The sequence below is a fragment of the Grus americana genome, chromosome 2 (assembly GCF_028858705.1).
Source record: "Grus americana isolate bGruAme1 chromosome 2, bGruAme1.mat, whole genome shotgun sequence".
NCBI classification, from domain to species: Eukaryota; Metazoa; Chordata; class Aves; order Gruiformes; family Gruidae; genus Grus; species Grus americana.
The window spans coordinates 150368491-150395718 of NC_072853.1; the positions used below are offsets into that span (position 1 = coordinate 150368491).

Below are 27228 nucleotides of genomic sequence, written 5' to 3' on the forward strand. Positions count from 1 at the left end.
CATCAAGTCCAACCGTAAACCTAGCACTGCCAAGTCCACCACTAAACCATGCCCCTAAGTGCCACATCTACACATCTTTTCAATACCTCCAGGGATGGTGACTCAACCACTTCCCTGGGCAGCCTGTTCCAATGATTGACAACCCTTTCGGTGAAGACATTTTTCCTAATATCCAATCTAAACCTCCCCTGGCACAACTTGAGGCCAACTTGAGCAAAAAACCTAACTCTTAACAAAGACCTGAGATGTGCATCTCACTAACATAGTCATGGTGCTTCCAGTCCTGATACTGGTGTGCTTTGTACTAATACAACATGTCTGTGCCGTGTCCCATAATGTCTCCTGAAGATGAGAGCATTGCACAGTTGCCTCAGCATTTGGGCTAGTCCATGTCTTCCAGGTTTTCACTGGTTAGGGCATCCAACCATTTCTTTCACATTCTTACTTACGTTGTAGCCTTACAGGAGCAGGTTTGCACCTTAAACTAGTTTTCATTTCCCTTCTGGAGAACCAGAGCTACCTACTCCCTTGCTTGTTTGTCAGAGCAGCAAGTGACTCTCGCTCACCTAAGCTGTTGCCATGTGGTAAGCAGCATAAATCATTGACGTCATAAAACTATAGGTCATTTGGACTCTAATGATGCTGCTATGTTCTGCCAGGATGTTCCACAGTTGCCTGTTCCATGCCTTTCCAAAGAAAGGTATAGCTGAGCAGGACCAAGAGTGAGGCATGCTTTTATCTTCGTAAATCATACGAGTTTTGTCGGTAAAAGCTATAAACTGAGTCGTTTCCAATTATCTATTTATCCATATGTATATATTTAACTTACCAGCTCACAGGATATTTCCTCACCACTTAACTCCAAAATGACACGTTTTCCATTAGCTGTGCATTTACTTTGAGCACTAGGCATTTTTTCAGGTGCCATTTTGGCTCGTCTGCCTTGGACCACCTTAAGGTGAGTGATACGATACTTTGTTGGTTCATCCATCACTGCTGTGGAGCCATCAGCGTTGCTGGTTTAGCCCTGTGCAGGGTGTGAGTGCTCAACTGGAGCAGGCAGGCTTGCGTCACTCTTCAGCCTTTCTTCAGACACCAGGCATGGCACTAGACGAGGCATCTGTGTTCTTCAAACACCAGGCATGTGTGGTGTTTGCAATGCAGTGTTTATTATAGAAGCCTTTTATCCACAGGTCTTCTGATCCCAAGTTCTGTTTAGGTAATTTATTTGCTAGACAAATCCTAGTGGCTTTTTAAAAGGCTAATTCTGGGATCCCAGTAGTTCCCTTCTGAGTTTTTTCTATCAGATGCCAGCCACAACCAGGTCTGTTACTCAGTTGTTCCACCTCAAGTGACAAGACCAATTCTTCACTGTAGATACATTACAAACTCTCTTGTTCCCACCTTCTTTTGGGTGTCTGTTTAAAACACCACTTTTATGAAGGAAGTCCTGCACTTTCAAGTTTCAGTGTAGCAGTTTGGTAGCTGTCACTGTCTCTGCCTGCTCCTCACTCCTCAGTGCTCCTGGTCGCGTGCGCACAGCTTGCCTGGGTTTGCCAGTTCCAACCCCAGGCACCGTGAAACACCAAAACTGCTTCTTGAGCTGAGAAAGATAGGTTGACCACAGAGAATTGTGGGCACAATCCAGTCTGCGCTGCACGGCAGGAAGGGCACAGCCACCAGCTGCAGTCGCTTTCTGCCAGATCTTCCTACACAGCTGGCGAGCACGTTCTTGTACGGAGTCACGTAGTGGCCAGAATGCGATGTGGCTGTTAAACCTGCTGTCCAGCCAGTGTGCACAGGCTTTCTGGAAAAAAACAAATAAACGAAAAACCCAACCCAAAGCCCTTTAGACTTACGCTGTGAGTCTTTTTGTAAGAAAAAAGGTAGAATTTATAAATGAAGTCAGTGAACTTTGTAGTTGTTTTCTGCACCTAGTTACTAGAAGCATAGTGACTGTATTAAAGCCACTGACAGAGATTATCCTGCAAACCCAAACAACACTATTTATCCCAAATCCCGAAACCGTTTCCTGAGTGGGCTCCTCAACTTATGGAATGAACACAAGACTGTCAAGAATAGCAAAATTGAGTCACCTGAGAGATATTGGAAATCAAAATTAGTGAGACGGGGTTTGTAGCTGTCTTCTCAGAAGGCAGTGAGCATTTAAGCTGGGCTGTTTCCAAGCTTGTTGCAGCCTGGATGCAGCCCCAGCAGGCTCGGATGTATGAAGAGCGGGAAGCACGCCCTGCCCTGGAAAGCCTCAGGTCTGTCATCGTGCATCTGCATTAGCATGCAATGTCACAGTCATCAATGTCGTTTGCAAGACTTGTCAGATAGAATACAGAAACCAAACGATGTATCTCAAGACTATTTTCAGTGAAAACAAACCATGTTTTCTGTTCCCTTTTGTCTCCGTGTTCAGTGAGACTGGGCTGATTTGTTTTATTTTCGTCTTCATGCTGCATGAAACACCACATTTAAGCTGCTAGCTGCATTCAAGAGTCCAAATCTGTTTCTTGTGCGATTAGCTCTTGTTGCATGGATGTCACCAAGGCTGAATTTGGGTCAATGTCTGACTATTAATAAGAAAGGAGTCTTTATTAAGTCCCCTTTTTTTCCCTGTTTCTCTGGGTTATTTGATTGTAAAGCAAGGTCACTGCCACTGCATTTCTTAGCACTATTTGATGTCTCTCTGATTGGAATATTTCTGTTTAAACAACTACTCTTTAAAAAAAATTCATGGCTATCAACACTTTTCTAGTGTGTATGTGACCTCAAAGTAGAGGTGGGACTCTTCCTCCTTACTTCATCTTTGCAGATTTTGCAGAACTTCAAGCTTACTGCATCGTCCTCTCATTCTGTTCAGTCCAGTTTGTTGTCAGTAGGGTCTCATTGCTGTATGTAGGTAGATTGCCTGGATCGGCATCTTTTACATCTTTTACATTTGATTTCAGGTGAGAGTCTTTGAGTGTTTTATCTGTCTCATAGAAATAAATCTTCCTTCTTTCTTTCTGAAAATTGAGGAATTTAAATTAGCTCTCCTGTATGCTTCCTTAATTCTCCTTCAGAATGGCAGAATAATTTTAATTCAATTTATCTTTAAATATCCTTGGGGTTTTATGTTGGCTTAGAACCCTTGACAACTAAACCTTTGACCATAATTTAAATTTAATTTTTTTCTTTATTTTACAGTGAACACACAAAGCAACACTTTTCAGAATTCAGCTTCTCAGATGATGCTATTTCTTCCTGTGTATCTAACAGGAAACATAGAAGATGGGAGTTAGTGTTTCTTGCAGTTGACTTTTTTAACTTGAATATTTTATTGCAGAATGACAAATGAACAGAATGTTTCATTTATTTGTTGGAGTTGTATGCTGCATTGATACGTATAACCTTGCAGGGGAGTGCAAGTACAGCGTTGCCCTCTTCATTAGAATGGGTGACAGTGTTGTCTAGTAATAAATTTGGAAAATAAAAGTGAAAAGATGTACTTTAGTGAGCCTTTGAGAGCAGAATTTGTGATACTTTATGGAATATTCAGTCAAAGCTCTGAAGAAGTTCATAGAATAAGTTCCACAAAAGAGCTTCTAAAGCTAACTATGTTTCTAATGCTAATACACTTCTAAAGCATATTAATTCTTAAGATTTAAGGTCTGAATAAAAACCTTGTTGCAGAAAGCATACTAAGGAAATATTAGTGACTTCTGAGTTTCTTCCATCTAGCTATACATCTGTATATTGACTACGCAAAGATACAGAATCACAGAAGAGTTGATGGTGGCAAGGACCTCTGGAGACCATATAGTCCAACCCACCTGCTCAGAACAGGCTCAGCCAGAGCAGGATGCTCAGAGCCATGTACAGTCAGGATCTGAATTTCTCCAGGGACAGAGATCCACAACCTCTCTTGGCAACCTATTCTAGTGTCTGACCACATTCACAGAAAAAAAGTTTTTTCTTATGTTTAAATGGAATTTCCTTGATTTCAGTTTGTGCCCATTGCCTCTCATCTTGTCACAGGGCACCACTGAGAATAGTCTGGCTCCATCTTCTTTACCCCATCCCATCAGATCTTTATTTACACTGCTAAGATTCCCCCTGAGCCTTCTTTTCTCTAGGCTGAGCAATCCAGACCTCTCAACCTCTCCCCTTATGAGAGATGCTCAAGTGCTTTAATCATCCTTGTGGCCCTTCACTGGCCTCAGCTCCAGTATGTTCATGTCTCTCTTGCACCGGAGAGCCCAGAACTGGATGTAGAACTCCAGTTGTGGCCTCAGAAATGCTGATTAGAGGGGCAGAACCACCTCCCTCAACTTGCTGGACATGGTCTGCCTCATATAGTCCCAGAGGCTGCTGGCTTGCTTTGCCACAAGGGTACATTGCTGGCTCATGGTCAATTTGGTGTCCACCAGCATCCCCAAGTCGTCTTCTGCAAAGCTGCTTTCCAGCCATTTGGCACCCTCATGGCACATGGAGTAATTCTTGCCCAGCTGCAGGTCTCCACATTTCTGTTTGTTGAACTTTCAGATTCTTGTTTGCTCATTTCTCCAGCATGTTTCTGTCCCCCTGAATGGCAGCAGAACCATCTGGTCTCTCAGCCACTCCTCACAATTTTGTATCATTTGCAGACTTCTTGAGGATGCACTCTGCTCCATTGTCTCTGTCGTCAATGAAGAAGTTAAACAGTATTGACCCCTGGGGTACACAACTAGTGACTGGCCTCCAAACTGGACTTCTTGCTGCTAATCCACGACCCTTTGAGCCTGGCAGTTCAGCCAGTTTTCAGTCCAGCTCACCATCCATTTATCTCACCTGTATTTCATCAGCTTGTCTATGAGGATTTTATAGAAAACAGTGTCAAAAGTCTTCCCTGGGTCAAGATAAACAACGTCCACTGCTCTTCTCTCAGCCAGCCAGTCATGTCCTTGCAGAAGACTGTCAGGCCAGTCAAGCACGATTTCATCTTCATAAATCCATGTTGACTATTCCCAGTCACCTTGTCCTTCATGTGTTTGGAAAAGTTTTCTGGAGGATTTTTTTCTACCACCTTCCCAAGGACTGAGATGAGTTTGACCAGTCCGTAATTCCTGGGATCCTCCTTCTTGCCTTACTTGAAGATTGGACTGACATCTGCTTTCTTCCAGTCAATAGGAACCTCCCCCGATCACAAAGACCTTTCAAAGAGTATTGAGAGTGGCCTTGCAATGACATTGGCAACATCTTGTCACGTCCCATGCATGGGCTTCAGTATATCCAGTTCACTTAAGTGTTCCCTAACCTGATTGTTCTCCACCAAGATTAAATCTTCCTTGCTCTAGACTTTCCCACTGGTCTTGGAGACCTGGGATTCCTGAAAACAAGTCCTACTAGTAAAGACTGACCTGAATAAGGCATTGAGTATTTCAGTCCTTCCTGTGTCCACCAGGTCCCTGCATCATTCAGCAGTGGGCCTGCATTTTCCCTAGGCTTTTTTTTTCTTTTTTTCTTTTTTTTCCCTGCTGTTACACCTGTAGAAACTTTTCTTGTTTCCAGTTGAATCTGCCCTCAGGCAGATTGAACTCCAGGTGTATTTTGGCTTTCTTAAATCCATTGCTGTATGCTCAGGCAGTGTCTCTATATCCCTCCTGGGTCACCTGGGTCCTCCTTCCACTTCTCGTATGCTTCCTTTTTATGTTTGAGTTTAGTCAGGAGTTCTTTGTTCATCCATGCATTGCGTTCTTCCACCTTTGCTTGATTTTCTGCACAGTGGTATGGTCCATTTCTGAGCTTGGAGGAGCTTGAAGCTTTTTTCCTTCTCTCAGGATCATGAACTCCACCATTCATGGTTACTGCAGCCAAGGTTGTCCCTGACCTTCATGGCCTCAGCAGTTCTTCTTCCCTGTAAGCATGAGGTCTAGCAGAATGTCTCCCTTCCTTGGCTCCCTAGTTATCTGCATCAGGAAGTTATTATCAATGTGTTCCAGAAACCTTCTGGACCGCCTGTGCCCTGCTTTGTTGCACTTCAGCAGACTCTGGGGTTGCTGAAAACCCTCATGAGAACCAGAATGTGCGAACGTGGTGGTCCCACCAATTGTCTGAGGAAGGCCTGCCTCAGGACCTGCTGTCTTTGTATTCCTGGTCAGGCAATCTGTAGCAGACACCCACCACAGTGTCACCCCAAGCTCTCAGCTGGCTCAGCCGGTGTCCCAAGGCAGCGCTCCATGCAGCCCAGCTGCCCTCTCACAAACAGGGCAACTTGCCCGTCCTCTGTCCTTCCCAAAGTGCCTGTCCCCATCCGTGGAGCACTCCAGTCCTGTGATCAGCGGTTATTTTTAAGGACACCGTTAGTGCTGTAGCTTCAGGAGGAAGTCCTAGCTGTTAAGGCAGATTCCTAGCAGTGTGGTATTACGCAGCGCAGGGGAGGGAACAGCGCATATTTGTCAAGACATTTAATTAATTATTTTCACAAAATTTCAATTCAGACAGACATTTAGAAACAGTGTTTCCAGGAAACAGTAGCTTCCTCGGAAGTGCTCATGATTATCCTAATTAGCAGTTTTTTCTGATTGCTACACATGCTTACACATATTGAGAGTAAACATAGTTGAATGAGCGTTTACCTGGCAATAGACCATGGAAGCTTATGAAAGGATTAATTTTATTCAAATACTGCTGACACTATACGATGATTCCGGACTACAATTCTTTAAATTTCCTTTAATTGTATGTGGTATTTTATATGAAACATTGGGAAAAGAACATAGAGAATACAATTTACCTCCTCCAGAGCACGAATGTAACTGATCTGTTTCAGTAGCAACAGTCAGTAGCATGCCAGGTCATGCAGAAATAGCATAAGGAAAAAGCACAGGGCTGGTCTGCACTGCCGCTTGCACGAGCCAAGCTGAGGCTAATCCGAGCAGAAGAATCCATCCCTCTTCAACACTTTATCAGATGTTGATATTATACAGCTGGGGCTTTTTAGTTGCTGGATTTTTTAATTATTTGTTCCCTTTACTATAATATTATAAACAGAAGAGATGCATTCTTCTCATTCTCCTGTATTTGACTATGCTCTGGCCAGAATTTTTTTTCTGCTTTAGCAGAGGAACTGCTGTGCACATACTGGTGTTCATTTTTTTACATGGTCATTGCTCTACTTGTTCTTCCATCAGGAGGAGTATTTGACATACTGGAATATGAGTGAGATTGGACCTAAAAAATTCTGTTTTGGTCTGTTTACTGTAGAATTTTCTTTTTCTAAAGTTCTTGGTGAATGCTAAGATGGAAACATAAATAAGTTGGGCAATATGTCAGGGAATTGATGTGACTAGCAGCTTGGTTACCAAGTAATGTGTTTGTCCTCTGCATTGTCTGCATTCAGAAGAAAAGACAGGGGTTTGAAATAGTGAAGTTTTGGAACCTTTTGTCATTTAAAAATGTAAAATGAGAGGACTACCAAAGCAAGGGGGGTCTGCAGGTTGTAGTGCAACCTTTAATAGCCATAACTGCACCTCTATATTGATAGTTATATTTATATTGGATGTTGTTCCTGCATCTTAAGTATCTCCTGTGAGCCTGGAAGTTGCACCAAGGGACATGAAGCTGTTGTGGAAGCGTTTGATATTTAACTTGCATTTGGGGCTTTTTATTCTATGAGAGGGTCACTGCTCCTCCATGCCAGCAACCGGCCTTTTCCTTTCCCTACACTAGGACATGCTTAGCATAGACTAAAAACTCAAAACCCAACTGTACAAGGTCCTGAGTGACCTGCTGTTGTTGATCCAGCTTCGATCAGGAAAGTTGGATTAGGCAATTTCTTAATCTCTCCCTTCCAACCTCCGCTATTCTGGCATTCTGTGAATTAGTTGACCAGAGCCACAGTAACTCCCCAGATGCCCAATGAACTTTAGTACCCTTGCCAGGATTTTCATTCCCTTCAGTATAATCTACTCCAGGCGCGCATTTGCAGAGGAATATTGTTAATAACAACAATATTTTATCACATGGAAATTTTATCCAAAGAAGTTAGCATTGTTTATGGTCTCAGTTTCTATTGGTGGTAACACTGCTATAGCTCATGACAGGTGGAGATGTTCCTGATTTTATCTCTTGTAAGAGTGGTTTGAATCTTATCTTTTGCAGACAAGCTGAAGAATAAACTTTCCTTTCAAATACACATGAAGGTCTTAGCCATGATACCTGCATGCACAACCGTGAGATAAAGTTAATATTTATTCCACAAGTGGAAGGAGAACACAATGCTGATAAAGAGCTTCGTTTTCAGTAGAGTTGATACAAAAATGCTGCTGCCTGTCAATCACATTATAAAGTGGTTAACCGTTATTCTATTAAAGTGGGCACAGAACCCTCAACAAATATTATAACTCAATATTACAGTTATGTGTCTTTCTTCAATTTTCTGTACCACATTTCATTAATCAGCTTATGATGTCAGCTCATTATGTCAGCTTTGCATCATATAACAAGGGTACTGGCAACCCAGCACGTCTTCTTGAGCTCTGCTAAGTACAGAAGTCTGCGTTGTGGACTGAGAGGAGGATTGTGTCCAGCACGTGTGATTACTCTTTCTTATACCTAAGGGAAGTAAAACAGTAGGACAAGTTCTTTCTGTTTTGTCTGTGTTGTTCGATTATCTGCCATGGTTATAAATGCTTGGAAATGACAGCAGAACTCATCAAAGACTGGACCTTTCAGTGTATCCTCATTCCTCTTCTTCAGTGTCCTTGTGGTTGAAAAGAAATGCAAATCTGGATTGTTCTTGTTCATGATTACTTGACTCTTATTTTGTTAGGAAAAGGTAGATAGCTTTGAGTACCAATATGTAAGAACTCTGCATCGTTAATTTATGTGAACTACTAGAAAAAGAGATTTTTCCATATAATAACTGTATTAATTTGAGGAAAAAGCATGAATCTTGGAAATTCCACTTATGTAAATCTTATCAGCGTTAGGTGGAATTCAGGATTTTTTAATTTTTTTTTTAAATCAGGTTTCCATATCTGTGTATGATTAGCAATGAAGTGATAAGATTGGGAGCATGATATGATAAAAAATGTGAACATTTATATGGCTTTATTTGGATGGAAGGTGCACATGCTCTTGGTCATCAAGTATGGAAGCAGCTGTATGAACCTCTCTCAAGCAGTTCACAGTAACTTCCAGTACTGAAACATTCTGACAGAAGGAAAGTGAACAGAAAAAAATACACTCCAAAAGTCGTGGAAGAAATAGAAGGGCATCAAAATGGTGATGTGTTACAGCTTATAAAGATTGAAGTTCCTGTCCTTTCAATTGCTGATGTTTGCTTCCTGCATCTTTAATAATGGATTGGTGTTTTAAAGTAGTGTGTAGGAACATCATTTCACAGCAGAAAAGGAAACAAGTGCTTGCAAGTAAATTGGTGAGGAGATCTTTTAGTGCCAAAAGATTTTGTGCATAGTGCTTTAGTGAATGCTCCACAGATCCTGGTCTCTTTATTGCACCGGAATTTTTTTTGAGGCAATTTACTTAAACCAGTTTATTTCAAAAAAATCCTTCTCTTGAATCTTCTCTGACCATGTGGCTAGACCCACAGTCAGCGACAGCTTTGAGCTTCTCCTGTAGGAACCTCCTCCAAAAAAGCAAAGAGGAAACTCAGAAAAATAGGGATCTGTTTGACCAGCCAAAGTGACTGATTTTTTAAATGGAAAAAACTCAAGGCAACTAGATATTTCAGGCTAGAAATAGCAGTGTTTGTGCCTAATCTGTCATTTGTGTACCGTGCCCTTGCAAGGCAGGTCTTGATTTGATCTTAGTGAATTTTGAAGTTGCATCAAGCTCTCCACAATCTTCTCTGGTTCTTGGGAATTTTGTTTCCAGGCTCGTGGATGTGTTCCAGATCTCCTACTGTCACCCACTGCCATGTCCCAGATCTCTTCCTGAGCTTGCTCAGCAGTCCGTTGACAGACAGGCAATATCACTTCTGTCAGAGAAGTCTTCTGACCCCATCTTTTCTTGAAGAATTGTATCTTCAGTATCTTACAAATAAAGCAAATACCAGATGTCACATGGAGTTTGAAGATCCTCAAAACAATCTCATCAGCCTGAGAAACTGTCTAAGGACAACACAGTTTGAATCCTAAAGATAAATTAATTTTACTCTGCTTTTCATGTCCTCCTACAAGTGGAGTGTTCAGAGAAATCATTTGGTCACTGAAGCTTCTGTGATGATAAACCCAAACTCAAACTCTGTGATTAGAGTCTGTTCCTTTAGAGCAGGGATGAGGAACCTTCTTGTTGCTGGGGCCTGGGTAGACCATGCAAACTCCTGTACTGGTCTGCTCATTAATGGGTTCCCAGGGATGTCAGCCAGCAACTGCCCAGCCTGGGTGAAATGAAGAGAAGGGCTACATCTGGCCTTCAAGCTGTAGGATCTCAGATCCTGCTCTAGAAAATTCAGTAGCAGAATTGTATGATATTATTGTAAGAGCACCATTAATAGTTTTTAATGTTGTTAAAGCAGCTAATAAGACAAAAGAGATCACGTAAAAGCCCATTTCATTTTATGGTGCTCTAGTATAGAGACTTGCTATGTAATTAGAAATAAAAACTCAGTAAATGAATGAGATCTTTTTGTTAAAATCTTTTTAGTCTTGTTCGATCCACAATGTAGCACACATGAACTAACTGTTACAATATCATATTAACCACGTGCGTAATGGGATACAAAGGGGAAAACAATGAAGCATTCATCTATGAATATTAAGACATTTATCCATGAAATTATGATTATGTTGGGCTTTTTCAGTTGTTGACTACTATTTAGTGCATTTCTCAAAAAGCAAAGTATAATGATCTGTAAATATGCTGTGGATATATAGTTCAGTCCTCACAATAAAGAGCTGCTAACAGAGTGAATTGTAATTCACTCAAGTTCACTAAATTTTGGTTTGCTGCTTTTTGATCCAGAGAAAAGCCTTGCATTGTTCTTATATAGTACCTTAATAAATTAATCTAATAATTTAAACTTACAACAGTGGGGAAACATGTAGTGTAGCTATTAATTGCAAAACCTTACAGTCCTGTTGAAAATCTCGTATGTATTGTTTTTGTTAAAGCTTCCACTTTTCACATCATGCAAGTGGATCAGAATATCTACTGTATCTTAAAAGGAAGGAGGTATTTTGTTTCTGTGGCCACATTAAACATGCTGAAAAGGTACCATCCTTTTTTAAGTGGGGCTTATCATTCTCTGATCAGAAATGCAATGCTTGCCAGTGAACTAAGAAGGAGCAGAAAGGAAAGAAAGTCTTTCTGGATCAAGATATGTAACCAACCCCAAATTTACTTTGGCGTGGATTTGGGCTTTATCCGTGACAAGACTTTTCCTATCTGTAGAGTGATTATTTTAAGAACAAAAATATAAGCTTTGGCACAAGGCTTTGACCAGCTGCCTTATTGCTGATCACTAGGAAATGCCTCTGATATTTGAAAGGGTTGTTGAAATTGTCTATGAATGTTTTCAGTGGGAGAAGATGCCTGTATGGAGTGGCACAAACAAGGAGGGGAATTTGTGTCATCCCCGCTGGTTTTACTCATCAGCCTTCGTTAAATGAAACGTTGTGAGCCGGGATCAGGAGTTGGCTTTTGTACGTTCAACTCCACAGCGCTCTGTGAAGCAAATTTTGTAATGAAAGCCTTGAATATGTTCTTGACCTGTTGTAGGAAAGGATTACCAGGAGGCAGTTCTTGCATCTGTTTTCACGATGTAAGCTTCCTGATAAATAAGTGACCTTGAGATCTTTTGTACTGCCTGTTCTGAAAGTCTTTGATAAGGGTAAAGAACTGAATGGCTTTAGATTTACAAAAAGATAATAATCACCTGATGATTTTTAAGAAGCAAATAATTAGCTTAGCCAAAGCTTGTATAGGCTGAAGGATTTATAATCTTCAGTCTAAATTACTAGCAGCCTGAGTCTTAAGGATCTATGAATTAGGGTTTCTGCCACAAAACCACCTCAAATTTGAATGAAGAGCTCAACAAGATTGGTTTGCTTATGGAGAAAAATGTCTGAGGAGCTGACCTCATTTTTACCGAGTAAGGGATGTAGTTATTTAAACATATCTGTCAGGAGGAAATTATTGAAATGGCTATGTCAACCATTTGGTCACAGACTTAGAAAGAGACAGTGTCGTGCCTATCCCAACACCCAAGGATTTTAAGAATTTTAGGAGTCTCACATAGGATCCTGTGGTCATGAGCTCTTGATTTTGGTAGCACCAAAGCAACTTTGTGAATAACCTTAAATGTGAATAGTTGGGAAACAGGAGACATGTCACTGCTAGTTGTCTGGGGACAGATTGATGGGCTTTTTGTTTAACAGTTTACATAGTCACCGTGTGCTCTGTAAGAGCTCTGCCTGGTCAGAGTTTGACAGCGGAGGGTCAGATGTTTCACTGACACTCTGTGTAGTTCTGCTAATCTCAGCAGGATTCAAAGGGGTATTAGTGCAGTAAGTGGTTTATTACAAGAGATAATTAGCACAAAGCAGATGAGGATTTCATCAATAAGGAGACTTGGTCTGCATCACTGAAACCTAGTTACGTGACATGGCAAGTCCCCTTGTTGAGCTTTCTTACCTCTTAGCTCCCCAGTGCTTGGTACATCCATCAGAACACACCCAGGATGGGCAAATCCAGCTGAGGAGCAGCCATTTCTGACAAGACCTACCTGGATGATATGGTGATATGAACAAAAGCACTTCAAAAAGCAACACACGCATGCAATTTCAGCGTCTCCTGCAATGGGAGCTACCAGGCAGACAGACAGACACGGGCAGCAGGGCAGTGAGCTGAGGAGCGAGGAGGCACTGGGGAAAAGCAAGCCTCAGCTGATCTGTCAGAAGACTCCAGCTGCCATCCTTGGAATCGGCTGCAGACAGAGAAAGCTTTTTGATCTATAATCCACCAGGAAATTGAACTTTCCTCAGGTGGGAATTTAGACTTGCAGGTGAAGGGAGAAAATAAAGCACTGTATAGCATGAAAAATGTCAGAATCTAGGCTACATTTAAAGAGATAACAAATCATTTTGTTTGCTCATTCCAGGCTTATCTACAGATTGACCGCCAAAAGCTACTTCAAATCAATACATTTTCATCAAAGCAAGTTGTATTTTTAGACTCTTTCCATGTTATTAAATATGCATGAGACAGAGAGTCCAGTGCTGGTCACATGGGAATGAGTGGTTCTGATTGCGGTGGGAGACCTATTGGACTCCCATTGCCTCCCAGTATCCAGAGCCTTCCCTTGAATGGCATGTGATTTCCCTCCTGCCTTCCTTAGTCTGCTCAAAATCTTGGAAATTATAGCAGCACGGTTTGTCTCCTATACATTGATCCAGAAGGGGGACTTTCATTGAAGCTCTGTAGAACTACCTTTATACATGTGCTATTAAAGGAACAGCTAATCTAGGAACCTACTGTACGGAGTAGGTTAGCATTAAGTCATGACCCATGTGCCTTTGCTTACTAATGGTGTTTTTTACCAGGCACTGAGATAAAACACATTTTTTAACTCCTCTTCACAGCTCCTCACAGCTAGGTTTTCTAGCCATACATCTGATAAATTTGTATTACATTAGTTTCCTACAATAGGAAATCACTTTAAAACTCTGGGGAAGATATCAAGGAAACTGTACTTTCAAAATCACATTTTTGAAGGTAAATATAATTTATTAAGGAAAAAGGACACCACTGTTTCCCTGATCACTCAGTACACAAGACTATTTGATAAGTAATTTGTTAATATACTGTCAGGATATCCTCAAATATGAATATTGCCATTTATTAACCACAGACCCCCAGGTGAGGATTTGAAGTGAGGCACACTTCCAGCACAGAGGAAACAATCCTGCAGCACCATCTCCCTCCCGGTGTTTCCAGTACCATGGGTACCTGGGGTTTACCATGTAACTACCTAGCAAGCTTCTGATACCATAGTGCTCTCACTGTGCAGACGAGCCTTCAGCCAGCATGTGCTCTGTTACAAAACCCACTGCATTTGTGAACGTTACTCAGTTCTTCTAAGAATTTATTGCCTTTTGTGGCACTGGTCTTCTTGATAGAGTGTTTGCTATTGCAGAATTCTTTCCTGAAATGGAAAATATGGGAGATACCCTATTATCTACACTTTGATTTATTGCAAGTGTGTTGTGAAGGAGTTGAGATATTTTGACGGTTATGAGTGATATGCGGCCAAGTTTGCTGGCTACATATAGGATGGGGACTCTCAGAAGTAGTCATACACCCAAATAATTGCCAGAACTACTTTTTCTAATTGTTGTACCTTTTCACTGGACAGAACATGATACGTATGATGCAGGTCTCGCTGTGGTGCGGTCATGCTGTTGGCGTGGCATGGCTCTCAGCCCAGGTTTGCTCAGGTTCAAGATGATCAGACTCAATAAAGCAGATCTTCCCTATTTCAGTGACAGCCAGTAACTCATGGTATGAGTGCATCTAAATATGATTTGTGAGGTCTTGAGCCTTATTGTTGATGTTCCTTCTTCACTGGTCTTTCCTGATGTGGAAATAAAACTGGCACTCAGTATTTGTGTGTGTGTGCCTGTGTGTCAAGTGTGAAGTGGAGGCTCTCTTTCGTATTGACATGGTGCCATATATGTGCCATTGGTACTTTTTCACTGTAACTAGTAGTTACTAGTACCTTTTTCAAGTAACTAGTGGCATGTTCACTGCTAGTCCAGAAAAAGCAGATAAGATGCAATCTCTGCACCATAGGAGGGCAATATACTTCATAAGAGCTTGACCTCTTATCTTTCTGATGTAGCTTTCATGTCACAATAGAAATCATCAGTCTGGAACAGAACAGTTTGACAGGATGACTCAGTAGAGTCACAAAATGACAGGTGCTAGAAATAAAAAATAAACAAACCGTGCCAGGTCATTGCTGTCAAAGCAGGATCCTTCACCTGTTGTTCCTGCCACTTAGGCAGTCAGCTGATAGTTTGGGTACCATGTTTTCTGTTCACAGGACAGATTATTGATATGACATGAAAATTTAATATAGTTTTATGTATCTTTTAAGATTACACATTGCATCCCAGAATGTAACTTCTTCAGCAGCAGCCACGTGCTTTGCATGCTGTTTCCAAGCTGGTGATCCCAGCCAGTCCTGTGAACCAGCACAGTCTGTCCCTCTGCTTCAGATCCACCTGCGGCATCGCTTTTTGTCCTGGCTGCTGGGCTTCCTCTGGCTCTCAGCTCCCAGTGTTTGCAACCAAGCCCTCCCCCGTCCATTTATATGGAGCCAGTGCGCCCCCCCCAAAAAAAAAACCGCCACCAACCCTCAGACCATATAGCTTAATTCTATCCAGACTGGACGGTGCAGCCAGCGGAGTTGGGAGTTACCTGCAGTGGTCTCCAGGCAGTTCATTCAGCCTGAGCTCTGCCTTCTGTTTACTCTGTGAAGAGGATGGCTGTTGCGTATCAGCTTTAATGCTGCCTGTAGCTGTCTGTAGGTCAAAGCTTTGCTTGAAGGCAGCTGTGTCTTCCCGCAAACTGGGTAGAGCATGTTGCAGTGTCCTGCCTGATCTGCCTGTAAACAGAGCTGATGACATCTCACTGAAAACAATGGTTTGATTATCCAATAACAGCACATAAAAGTGGATTGCATATGATGAACATATGCATGTTTTAGCTGGAAGAAGAGCTAGAAGATGCTGAGGAAGATAGTTAAGTTTCCTTTTCTGCCTTAGAGGCCATACGTCTAAAACAGTGCCCTAAGCTTCTACCAGGGTACTGCCTGGCCCTACCAGGCATCTTAGGGTTACACAGGACAGGAGGAGAAGTCTTTCCAGTTGGCATTGCCTTACTTGATACTCATAATTAAACATTAATTTCCTCAGGGATTTGGATCCAGAGCTACATCTGTACTCATAAATCAAGTAGCATCCGAGAACATTCCTGGGCACTGGAACTCCATCAGCTGTCCTGCTGAATTATTCTAGTGGTCCCTGGCCTGCCCTTGGCCCGTGCTAACCCGAACACTTCCAAGCGGTCTCCCAGCGTGGTTCGGGTGTTGGCACAGGCCACGGCAGTGGGCAGTTGGCATACAGCCACCCTGTGCTGGCGGTAATATTATGGATGCCGGCTGGTCTGTGCCAGTTGGTATCAGTGCCAGGGACAACCCTGGGCATGTTTAATTTCCTCATTTACCGGTGCTGCCCTGGAGCAGCGGTGGTGCGGTTGGGCAACGTGGAGTGAGTCGCCTGCCTCGCCACTGCAGAGTTGTCTGTCTATCCTGCCTAAAGTCTTTGGGAAGCTGCTTCCAACATAAAACACTTAGCATCTGTAAAGGGAGAGCAGAACATCTATCAAACATGGAAAGATCAAAAACTGTGACTCCCTGCGGAGTAACTGTTGGGAGGGAAACAGCTGAATAATGTTGAACACACTCAGATCTCTGACTTCACCTAATGCACACTGTGAAGGCTGTGTTTGTAGTCAAACGATGATTCATTTTTATGGATGTGGAAAAGCTTTTGTGCTTCTGCCTTGAAAGACACTGCTCTATTATTTGTTTGAGAGGCAACGCCAGTTGCTTCTGCCTTCTCATAGACAAATATAAGCATGAATATTAATCTGGAGTGTGATTTTTGGTTTTTTGGCTGAAAAGGCAGGCCTGGCTGTGGAATGGTTTGGGTGGCTTGGTGCTTGGTACACTGAAAAGACGAGAGCTGACAAGGGCATGTAAAAACTCAACTTTCTGAAAAAATTCAAGTTCCCTAAACCTCAGTGCTAATTTGTCCCTTCGTGGATATCAAGACTATTCACTGGACATGCTCAGGAATCAGGAACCACTGTGGTTTTGAGGACAAAAACACTGAAACAGCTCACCTCTTCACTTTGAAAGGCTCCTCACCCCAATCTCCAAAAAAAGAGCCTTTAAACTTCAGCCCATTCACTTTTAAAGGGCTGGGTATATGAAAGCTTTGGTGACAGCCTTTCCTCACTGCCCAGCCTTAGTAACTTGGCAGGGTCAAGGCAGGAGCACTGTAATGGCAGCAGCAGCTCCTGCAGCCCCCTTTTCTCACAGGAAGACACCAGGAGAAGGTTAGATGCTTCTGGCAGATCCCGTGCTGCAGGTAACACAAAGATACTCTGTGCTATGTGAAGAGTCAAACTACTCCCTCTTCCCGAACCAATTTCCTCAAATTTTGGTTGCTCTCATGCTCCCAGCAGGACTTTTTTCTGCTTTAGCAGCTGGTGATGGGTAGAAAATGCAGGCGGTATTTCCTTGAGCAGTTCTTGGTGGGAGGAAACCTGCCATGATAGAAAGTGCCAATATTTTTGAAGTGAGTGCTACGCGTTCAATGGCTGTTACATGGTATATGTGCCTGACATACGATGTGGCTTTTCTTATGATGGTTCTGTCCCAGCTTGAAAAACATGTTGTTGCCTCTAAACAAGTAAAAAAACACTTAATTAGCACAGTGCCTTCCGCAGTTATTTCTACGAGGAGTATAGCATTGTCTCAGAAGCATCAAACTCAATGGGGAAAATCTCCAAGAAGTGCTAATTTTTTCTCTGGGAATAGTATGATTGGGGATGAGCAGACAGCCAGCATCAAAATGAAATGAAATCTCACACACGTGGTTGCTATTTTATGGAAATGACCTTCCCTTTTCCAAAGACAGAAGTCTTCCATGGGGAGCTGGAAGGTACAAACAGCTTGACAACACAGCGTGTGAATGTGTGTCTCTAGCATAAACATAGCTAATATTTCCTATTGTTGCTGTATAGCACCCTCTGGGCAGCAATCATTTCCATTTAAATACAATGAATATGAAAGTAATAATGTTTCAAATTTCACTCTTGTACATACTGTCAGGGGAAAGAATGTTGAGAATTTTTTTCAGTAATCTGATAGTGAAATAAAATTAAAGCCTAATTCCTGCGACTCAGCTGGTGTTCTTTTTAATTCTGCACTGTCTGAATTTTTCAGGGTTTTGAAGGTATTCCTGTCCCGAACTGCTCAGCGTATTCCATACATGACAGGTGGGCGAGTGATGAGGATGCTGGCTGTTATTCTCCTGATAGTGTTTTGGTTTCTCGTTGGCTGGACCTCTGCAATAACGCAAAATTTGGAGAGAAATATTCCACTCATTGGCCAAGGGCAAACATCTGACCACCTGATCTTCAATATGTGCCTCATAGACCGCTGGGATTACATGATGGCTGTTGGTATGTTCATTTTCTAGCTTATCTTTTAATTTCTAAAATAAAGCTTGGATGCCTTTTCATTTTTCTTCTTTTGGAATATCTTAAAGTTTTGTCAGACTGCATAACATCACGTGAAAAGCTTCTAGGGGAATGAAATATTGGCATATATGTTTTTTAAATGGGCTGAGGAGTAAAGCATATTTAAAATATACTGAGAATTTTATGACTTTCAAAGGTTTGTAACTTGGATTGTAGTAACAAAGTGATGGGTGCTCAAGAAATTTTGTCCTTGAAGGCAGAAGATACCATGCTTTTCTACTATTAAAGTGAAAAAATGTGGCTAGAATAACAGAAGCTTTTTGCTTCTGTACCACAGAACTGGGCAGAGCTCTTGTGTGTGAAGAGGGAAGGAACTTGCGAGAGCACTCTTTCATAACCTTACAGAAATTAGTATCGAAGTAATGCGAATAGGAAATGCACATCAAACATCCCAGCGTAACGCATTTGTTAGATGTGATCTCAATCCATGCGATAGGCAGGAGCTAAAAAATGACATCCTGCAGAACTCATATCAAGGAGGAAAATGACACATCTTTGTTTCCTTTATTTTATTATAAACAGTGGATTCCCCATGCCAGGGTTCAGTTATACAGTATCATATGCTTCTTCCAGATGACCGAACAGCTTCGGTGCTTCTGCACCTAGAGCTGTTGTTTCTAGTACAGCCCAAAAGTGCCATGTCCTATCTCAACTACATCAGTGGTTTGAACTCTGAAATAAATTCTTTCCTTCCTGCCCTTCCCCTGCTTCCCCCATGGACATTCACTGAGCTGTCAGAGTAAGTCCAGAGGAGGGCCACGAAGCTGATCAGAGGGCTGGAGCACCTCTCCTATGAGGACAGGCTGAGAGAGTGGGGGTTGTTCAGCCTGGAGAAAAGGCGGCTCCAGGGAGATCTAATTGCAGCTTTCCAGTACCTGAAGGGGCCTACAGGAAAGCTGGTGAGGGACTGTTTATCAGGGAGTGTAGTGACAGGACAAGGGGTAATGGGTTTAAGCTGAAGGAGGGTCGATTTAGATGAGATGTTAGAAATTCTTTACTGTGAGGGTGGTGAGGTACTGGAACAGGTTGCCCAGAGAGGTTGTGGAGGCCCCATCCCTGGAAGTGTCCAAGGCCAGGCTAGATGGGGCTTTGGGCAGCCTGGTCTAGCGGAGGGTGTCCTTGCCCATGGCAGGGGGTTTGGAACTAGATGATCTTTGAGGTCCCTTCCAACCCAAACCATTCTATGATTCTATGATTCTATGACATCCCACTGGCAGAGCTCCGCAGCTGAGGATTAGGGAGAGGTAATGGTGGCTCCTTCCCGTAAGAGTGCAGAGGAGATGGGTAGAAGCAGCCTGGGGGTATGAGAAGTGTTTTCTCTGAGCATGGTGTACAGAAAGCCGGCGCATGGTAATGCACAGCAGTTGTAAAGGGCAAACCAGTGCTGCCAGCTTCACCAAGGACTTTCTGTGGCTCTAAGCTGCCGCTGTGCTCTGCTCCTCAGTCCTTCGTGTGAGATCTCAGAGGCAGGCAGGCACACTGGTACCCCGTGTGTCAGTGTGCTCGCTGGGAAACCACACGGAGAGGAGTATAAAGGAGTATGTTTTGAAATCTGTCTCAATTTGAGCCCTTTTGGAGGGGCGTACTGATAAAATACAACTATACATTGCAATAATGGAATAGTACTATCGCCAGAGATGATGTAAAATTAATAACAAAAGAGAATTAAATGTGGAACACTTGGTGATGTCATCTGCCCTAATCCATTTTGCATCAAAATCTTACTGCATTTCACAGCCAGTAATACAGTGTAGTTTTAATAAAACTTTGATGGAGTGGTTGTTGCATAATGGCAAACAAATGGTTTTATTCTCTGGATTTTATAGCTATGGTAGTCTTAATACCTAGTTATCATCAATAGTCCCTTCTTGGTAAGAAATTAGAGAAGTTGCTGTCTGTCTAGCATTGGAAAAAGCAAGGATAGTTTTTTAGAGTATATTTATATTTAGAGGGGTTTTTAATGTTTTTCAAAATACTCCCAAGGGCAGTAGAGGCAAAGCCATCTCTCGAGGCTGAACAAAATTGGGCAGAATTTCTTATGTTCTGTCATTTTGCCTTCTTACCCAAACTACCTTATAAGCAGAGTTATGTTTGTGCAAGTCTTCAGTAAACCATGCAGCCACATTAATGGTACCAGGAGATGTACATCTACAAGTCAGTACTAACATGCACTAACACACTACATATATATTTGTATATGTGTGTCTGTACGCTCTTCAAGATTTTTATTGTTAATAGCAGTCTGAAAAGCTTACAGCCGGTAGGAGCTAGTTCCAAAATTAGACACTTCATCTCAGAGAGATGTCAGGAGAAATACCTGTAATGCAGAACCCCTTTTATTCCTGTAATTGACTGGGAGCAGCCTTGCAAAAGGTTCTGTGTGATAAATTAATAGATTATGATATTTTATTTAAAATGCTAAAATAAAAATGCTGGATGATAATTTATGAAAGGCTTATTATTTCATTTAATTTAGTCAGGCACAGTATTTTATATAAAACTAGTGAGTGTTTTGGAATATATTCCATCACCTGTAGCCCTCGCTAGAATACCTCCCTCTTTCACTTGGCTGTCAACGCTTCACTGAAATGTGGAGAGAGAATTTTCAAGGTCGCAGATTAGTGAAGTGAGAATTAACAAGGCTCTGTTAGAAAGTCGTAATGAGATGAAACCTTTATGCTACTAGAGATTATCGGAGTTAGGATTTATGAAGCATTTTCCATACTGATCATGCTACTTAGGCTCTATCTCTGGAGACTTTTATTGCAGTGAATGTTTTATATTTACATTTCCATTAAGTTTAAGAGGATGCTCTCTGAGAGAAGTAGGGACTTAGATACAAAGGTTGTCACCATTTCTGGCATTGCCTCTGTACTCTGTGATATACTGATGAGAAAAATTAGCATTCAGTAAATCTTATTTTATCTACACAACATAATGTAAGTTAGTATGCATTTTCCTTGAGGTTCGATACTTGTGGGTAACTTATCTGTCACTTGTCTAGATTCTTTATTTCCTTTGTGTTTGTTTCTGCATTGCTTTTCAAGGTTGGGGCATCTGTCTCATTGACAAGCCATGGCATGGTTGACAGTCCGAGATTTTAGAGAAAGGCCTGAGGCCTTGAAAACGCTCACCCACAGAGCCTTTTTCCTGTGGCCTGAATATATTCTATACCTCTTCCTGTCACAGCCAGGTTCCAAGCTAGGACAAAAAAAAACAACCAAGCAATAAACTTTTGGTACCTAAGGGCTCGCAGTGTCACAAATCAAACTATTATTCTTTATCCTGAGGGAAAAATCTTATAAGTGAAACAGATATCAGCACAAGATTTAAAAGAACTTCCCAGAAACTGGAAAAAAAACCGAAGTAATAACTTTAATGAACAAAACCCCAGGCAGGAGAGAAAGGCAGGCAGAGAGGTAAACGTGCATAAACAAACACAAATAACAAGCAGGGGTGAAATCCTGGCAGGTGGATGTTCCTGACTTCAGCAGGGCCACAGATTCACCCAGCATGGATAGGATTTGAATTGTAGTTTTTAAGAAGCCCTCTATGCATTCTATGTGTGTTTTTCAATGTTTTATTTAAACGAGAAGCAAATGGCAGGTATTAACTAAGCGCAGGGAGGGATTTTCCCCTGGCACCTGGTTGATTATGGCTGGCAGGAGCTGTGCTGCTCCACGCAGCTGGCCTGAGCTGCTGCCGTAGCCCACTGATTGGTGGGTCATGCTTTGGGTCCTGGGCATCAAGAGGATTTCAAACACGAGGTTGTGTCATGATTACAGCATGCCCTCAGCCAGGAAAAGGAACAAAATAAGTATTTCAGGCTGTTCCCAAAAGAACTCCCTCCCACTGTTCATTTGTTGCTATTTAACCTATATCTTTGCATCTAAAGAGGGTATGAGTTGCCAGGACAGGCTCTGACAGATTGGGCATTAAGACTGCCTGTACAGTTTTGAGCTGGGGCATTGTAATACAGCCTTATGAGGCCCTTCATTAAATTTTCTACAGGCCCTCTGCTGCATTCAGCGAGTGAGTGATTATTATTTCTTTTTGTTATCCCCATTTGATGTGGCCCTATGCCATATTCGGGGTGTGTTGTTCCGAGCATGCAATGAACAAAGAACTGTTCATTTCCAAATGGGCGTTTTTAAGACATGTTCTCCTTAGCATCAACGTACAAAGAGTAAAGCCAAAATGGTCAACGGTAGCTATCCATTTTGAGTGTCTGTCTTGAGACATCTAGGGACATGTTTTTCAGAGCACTGTTTATAGCCTCCTCTGTGTGGAAAGCTCAACCAGGAGGCACTTGTTAGAATTCAGTACTGCTGAAGATCTGGCTTCAATTCTCACATTAGATACTCAGAAAATGTATCATGTAAAAATAGTGATCACTTGTGAAAAGCTTTCTCTAAGTGGCAAGACCAGGGCTGTGTAAATTGTTTGCAGCAGAAATAGGAAAATAATCCTTTTTTATGAAGGAGCTTTCACATCTGTCCCTCTCCTGCTTGTAACCCACTCCTCCCGCCACCAGGTACACCTCTTTCCCAGTCTGCATCACCAACTCTGTGCACGGTCTATGTCCCTCATCTCTAGGATATGGTAAATCTCGAAAAGGTATGAGGAAGAGCAACAAAGATGATGAGTGGTGCAGAATGTCTTCTCTATGAAAAGAGACTAAATCAAGTGGGACAATTCAGTCACCTCAGATTACCTGTTTATTCCAATTTAATTTAAAATTAAACATGCTCAAGGATGATGGGGAATGGAGCTTTTAAAAAAAAGTTCTTTTTTTCTAATGATGACTAGTCAACGTTTTTCTGGTTTCCTTTCTCAAAAATAGCTGGAACAGGTTGAGCAGATTGGGTTGCATTACTTCCTGCAGTGATGTTGCTTTTTCTTGGTATCTGCTACATCACAAGTGAAATCCCATCGCCTTTATTTAGGCGCCATTTCTACAAAGTATTTCTGCTAAGGAAAGCATATTTGGGTTACCTTAGCTGCATGCTGATACATTGGTAAATAGCATATTCAGATTCTTTCTGCAAGCCACCTGCAGGAGAAGATGGCTTTGCAAGAGGCTGGAAGACTTGATCTTGTCTTTGCACCACTCTCTTTTGAATCCACTTCTTGTACTGCTCCAAGTCTTTCCAGTCCTTCAAGTACTTTGGATACTATTGGCATTTGCTTGCATCCTTTTTAAGATGTGAGAGAAGAGGTCCCACACTCAGCTTGCTTTCAGCTGCTGGTGGTAGATCTTTTTGATTCTGTTTTCCCCCTTTCATCCAGACACAAGTGAGGAGGATGATGGGGCACACAGAGACAGAAGAATGGCCAGCTGGCTTTAATAACAACAGTGTACTGTGGAAGGAATGAGGCAGGACAGCACATCTGTGTAGAGGAAGGAATAAAACGCATCAGTATAAGGCCTAAGTGCAGAAATGAAGGGAGTTCCTGGAGGTTGTAGACCTGGGCACTGGCCTATGTTTTGTGCAGTGACGCTCCTAGGCACGTTGTTCACACTCAGGTCAGTAGATAAGTCTCCATTGCCAGCAAAATCCATCTCTAGGTCACCATCAAGTCACGAGACCTGCAGACCGTGGGGTCAGCATGTCCCTCGCGTTACTTCGAGTGGACCTGCAAGGCAGTCTTGTGGCTGTGGGGGGCACGGAGTGTGCTGTGCTCCCCACCAGCCCACGGAGCCCTGCTTTTCTTTCAGCCTCGCAGTGCCACAGGCCATGAAAGTTCTGGTAGAAAAAAAAGTCAGGATTCGGCACCATTAGGTCTTACTATACACATAGGTCTCTGTATTGCTGTGCCTAGCTAATTAAAATGATGCTGAGATATGGTGAGAGAGACAGATAAACCTCTAGTAATTTATAATTTGCTAGGAATAACTCAACCCTAAACATGTAACCACAGTTCATTGAAATATATGAAAATCCTTTCAGTTGAAGTAAAAACTCCTATGACATGGTGCAACTCTCCAGGTGGGAGATTGGACGCAGTGAGGCAGAAAGAGACTGTGCTGGCTGGAAGCACAGGAGCAATCAAAGACACAATTTTTTTTCCCATTTTAAAATGGTGCGTACTCAGCTCCAGCCAGCACCCTGAGTGAATGAACGGATGGAAGAGTTGTGCTTCTAGATCCATACCTCACTTCATTTCAGTAAAGAGGATTTAAAATGTAGACTCTAGTCTGATGAAATGAAGTGTGATGGAGAAGCAGACGAGTTGTTGAGGCTGCGTTATGGATGTAAGTAGAGTTGCAATCAGTAATTTGTGTCCAAAACCAGTGGAAAAAATGATGTAACTGTTGGAACAGTACTGCTTTGCCAACAGTGCAAAATTCAGAATACCAAATGAACTTAGTCAAGAGGCAGCTGTAATGGGCTCTCCCTTATTACTGTAAGGAAAGGACGCAGAGCATGTCACCATCTCTGGAGAGCCCTGGCCTGTTCTTGGCCTATGACAGTGCTTTTTAAGTAAATGAGTGTGGTCAGACATAGAACATCATACAGAGTCATGAAAATGGGCTTTAATCCTTCAGGTGTGTCTTCTATTTGCAGGTAGCTTTTGGGCAGCAGAGTGCAAGCGAATGTTGGGTGGGTATCCTGGCTCCAGGGAGCTCCTTTCAGAAGCTCTAGCCCACAGCCATCTCCACCGAGAGGCTGGCCTGAAGAAGTACAAGAGAAAGGCATTTCTGGCAGGGTAGGAGTGCTGAGAAGCAACCAGGACAGCCTGAAATAACTCATTTTCCTTTCCCAACCGTGGCGGGAAGGAAACTCACAGTTTAGGATTTAAGCTCTTCACAAATATGGGTAAATTTATTTCCGCTGTCATCTTGTGGTGACAGGGTGGCATTATCCCCATTTTACACAGCCAGAGCTGAGGCACAATAAGATTAGGGTTATATGGTCCATTTAATCTGGGTGCTCATTTTGCAATGCCTTTGGCTCAGTTACAGAGCTTAGTCAAATCTATATATACCATGTTATGTATGGTCTCACTGGCTACAAATACAGCCCTGCATGCTTAGTTCTGCTCCAAATTGCAGCAAAAATGCCTAGGTTGGCCCTCGCATAGCTCTCTGATCATCTCTGCGAAGTTCGCCTTGAGTGGGGACTTTTTTCATTTGCACAAGAGCTTGAGGTACAGACAAAGTTAGAATTCAGTTGTGCTTGTGCACAAGATTGCTTTTTTCCCCCTGCAGTCTTTTCTCTCAGTCACTAGACATCTAAATGTCATTTGCAACAAATTACAGAGCTTTCTTCATTAGCCAACCTTGATTTTTCTCTGGAATTGCTCTGTCACATGCATTAAATGAGTCTAGTCTCTTAAGAAATAACATAGTTAACTGAAGATTATATATGCAAAAGACAGCAAGTTAAGGCTGCATATGTGGTATTTTTATTTTAGTGCTGTCCAGTTCTTAGAGACAGCAAAGCTGTAGAAGTAAGGATGAAGTATTTTCCTAAGGCCTCTAAGAAGGGTTGGTGTGTAAGCCATGTTCAAAAATCCAGCTTCACGTTTCTTGATTTTTCATGTTTCCTTATATGATCTTTGCTTTTCTGAATCCATTTTTCCTTAACTCTCCTGAAGTCATGCCCTTACTGCCTTTACTCCATTTCTCATCTGCGGGTGTTCTCTTCCTGTACCCACTCAAGTGTAAGGAGGCTCTCATTGACTTTTCCAAATCTTGAAAGAGAGGAGAGTGACTTTGATCACTGCTTTCAGTTCATCATATCTTGCTCTGCAGTACTGTGCAGTCAGGCAAAGTACAGACATCCGCAGAGCAGGCAATGACAGAAGATATGGATTAACGTGGGAATTTGCTTGTTCTAGGGGCTGGACAGGCGGGAGTGGGTCAGTCTGCATTCGCCATGCTGTGCAGGGCATGACGCAACTCAGCTAATGGACACTGAGAGAAAATGTCACAGAGACTGTCTCTGGATATGGCTTTGCCTCATATTGGCTTTAAACATGAAAGAATAATTTGCAACATGGACAACTGCATGTTTAGCAAAACCTAGTAAATATATTAGCCCAAATCTTCTGAGGAAGTTTGATTAACTTAAATAATACCAACCCTGAGTCTGTCCTTCTCTACAGAGCAGATAGGCAGCACATACTGTGAGCATATATCATTGTCTTTCGCTATCAGAAGATGCAGAATATGAGCAATGGCCTAAACAAATGCCAAGGGAGCAGACATGGCACACTCTTAGTTATAACAGGCTGGTGGCGTCGGGCATGAGTCTGGTCCAGTGTATTGGATGACCAAGCTAAGTGTTCCAAAATACTCCATTTTCTGAAAACATGATGGGCATTGCAAGCAAAATGAACAATCATGGTTTTTAATCACCACAGGATATAACTAAGAAGGTTGATTAGATAGTGCAAAGACCAGATAAAAGGTTATGTGGATAAGAAATAGGTAATGACTAAGAAGAGAGATATTTAAAGATTAATTCATTTGTGCACATAACATACATTTTCATTCCCTACCTTCCATTCATATCTACGTCCATTTATGCCTTTAAAGCAATTGTGCCTTTTCTTATTCTCTTATCTACCAAGAGATTTGTGCTTGAAATCTGAATTCCTGGCTTGGATAGTTATAGAGTAGCTACTGCAAGTTTTTTCAGTGCTCTTTTATACTTTATTTTTTTTGACTTCACATTTTCTGTCCAGATAGCTGTTGACAGCTCTCTCTCCTAGGAATTTTCATCATTTTTCAGAAGGGGAAAATAAGGTATTTCTTGTTCTTGTGCTTAGTAAGTAAAATGGGCTAATTGGTAAGCCTTATGATAAATCATACTTAAAGGAAAAAGATCATGTGTTTTGAGCTTTGAGTTTGGTCTTGGCAGATTTGCACTATGCTCAGATAGTCCTTTAGTG

The 27228-nt window shown here is 42.1% G+C and overlaps 1 protein-coding gene across 2 annotated transcripts in view; it reads left to right on the top strand.

Annotated features, from left to right (window-relative positions):
- Window positions 1–27228, top strand: part of GPR158 (G protein-coupled receptor 158) — a 207541-nt gene that overhangs the window by 161511 nt on the left and 18802 nt on the right. For both annotated transcript variants that reach the window (XM_054818195.1, XM_054818196.1), the window contains exon 7: window positions 18011–18249. In XM_054818195.1, the coding sequence (XP_054674170.1) occupies window positions 18011–18249 (239 nt within the window). The remainder of the gene's footprint in view (window positions 1–18010; window positions 18250–27228) is intronic.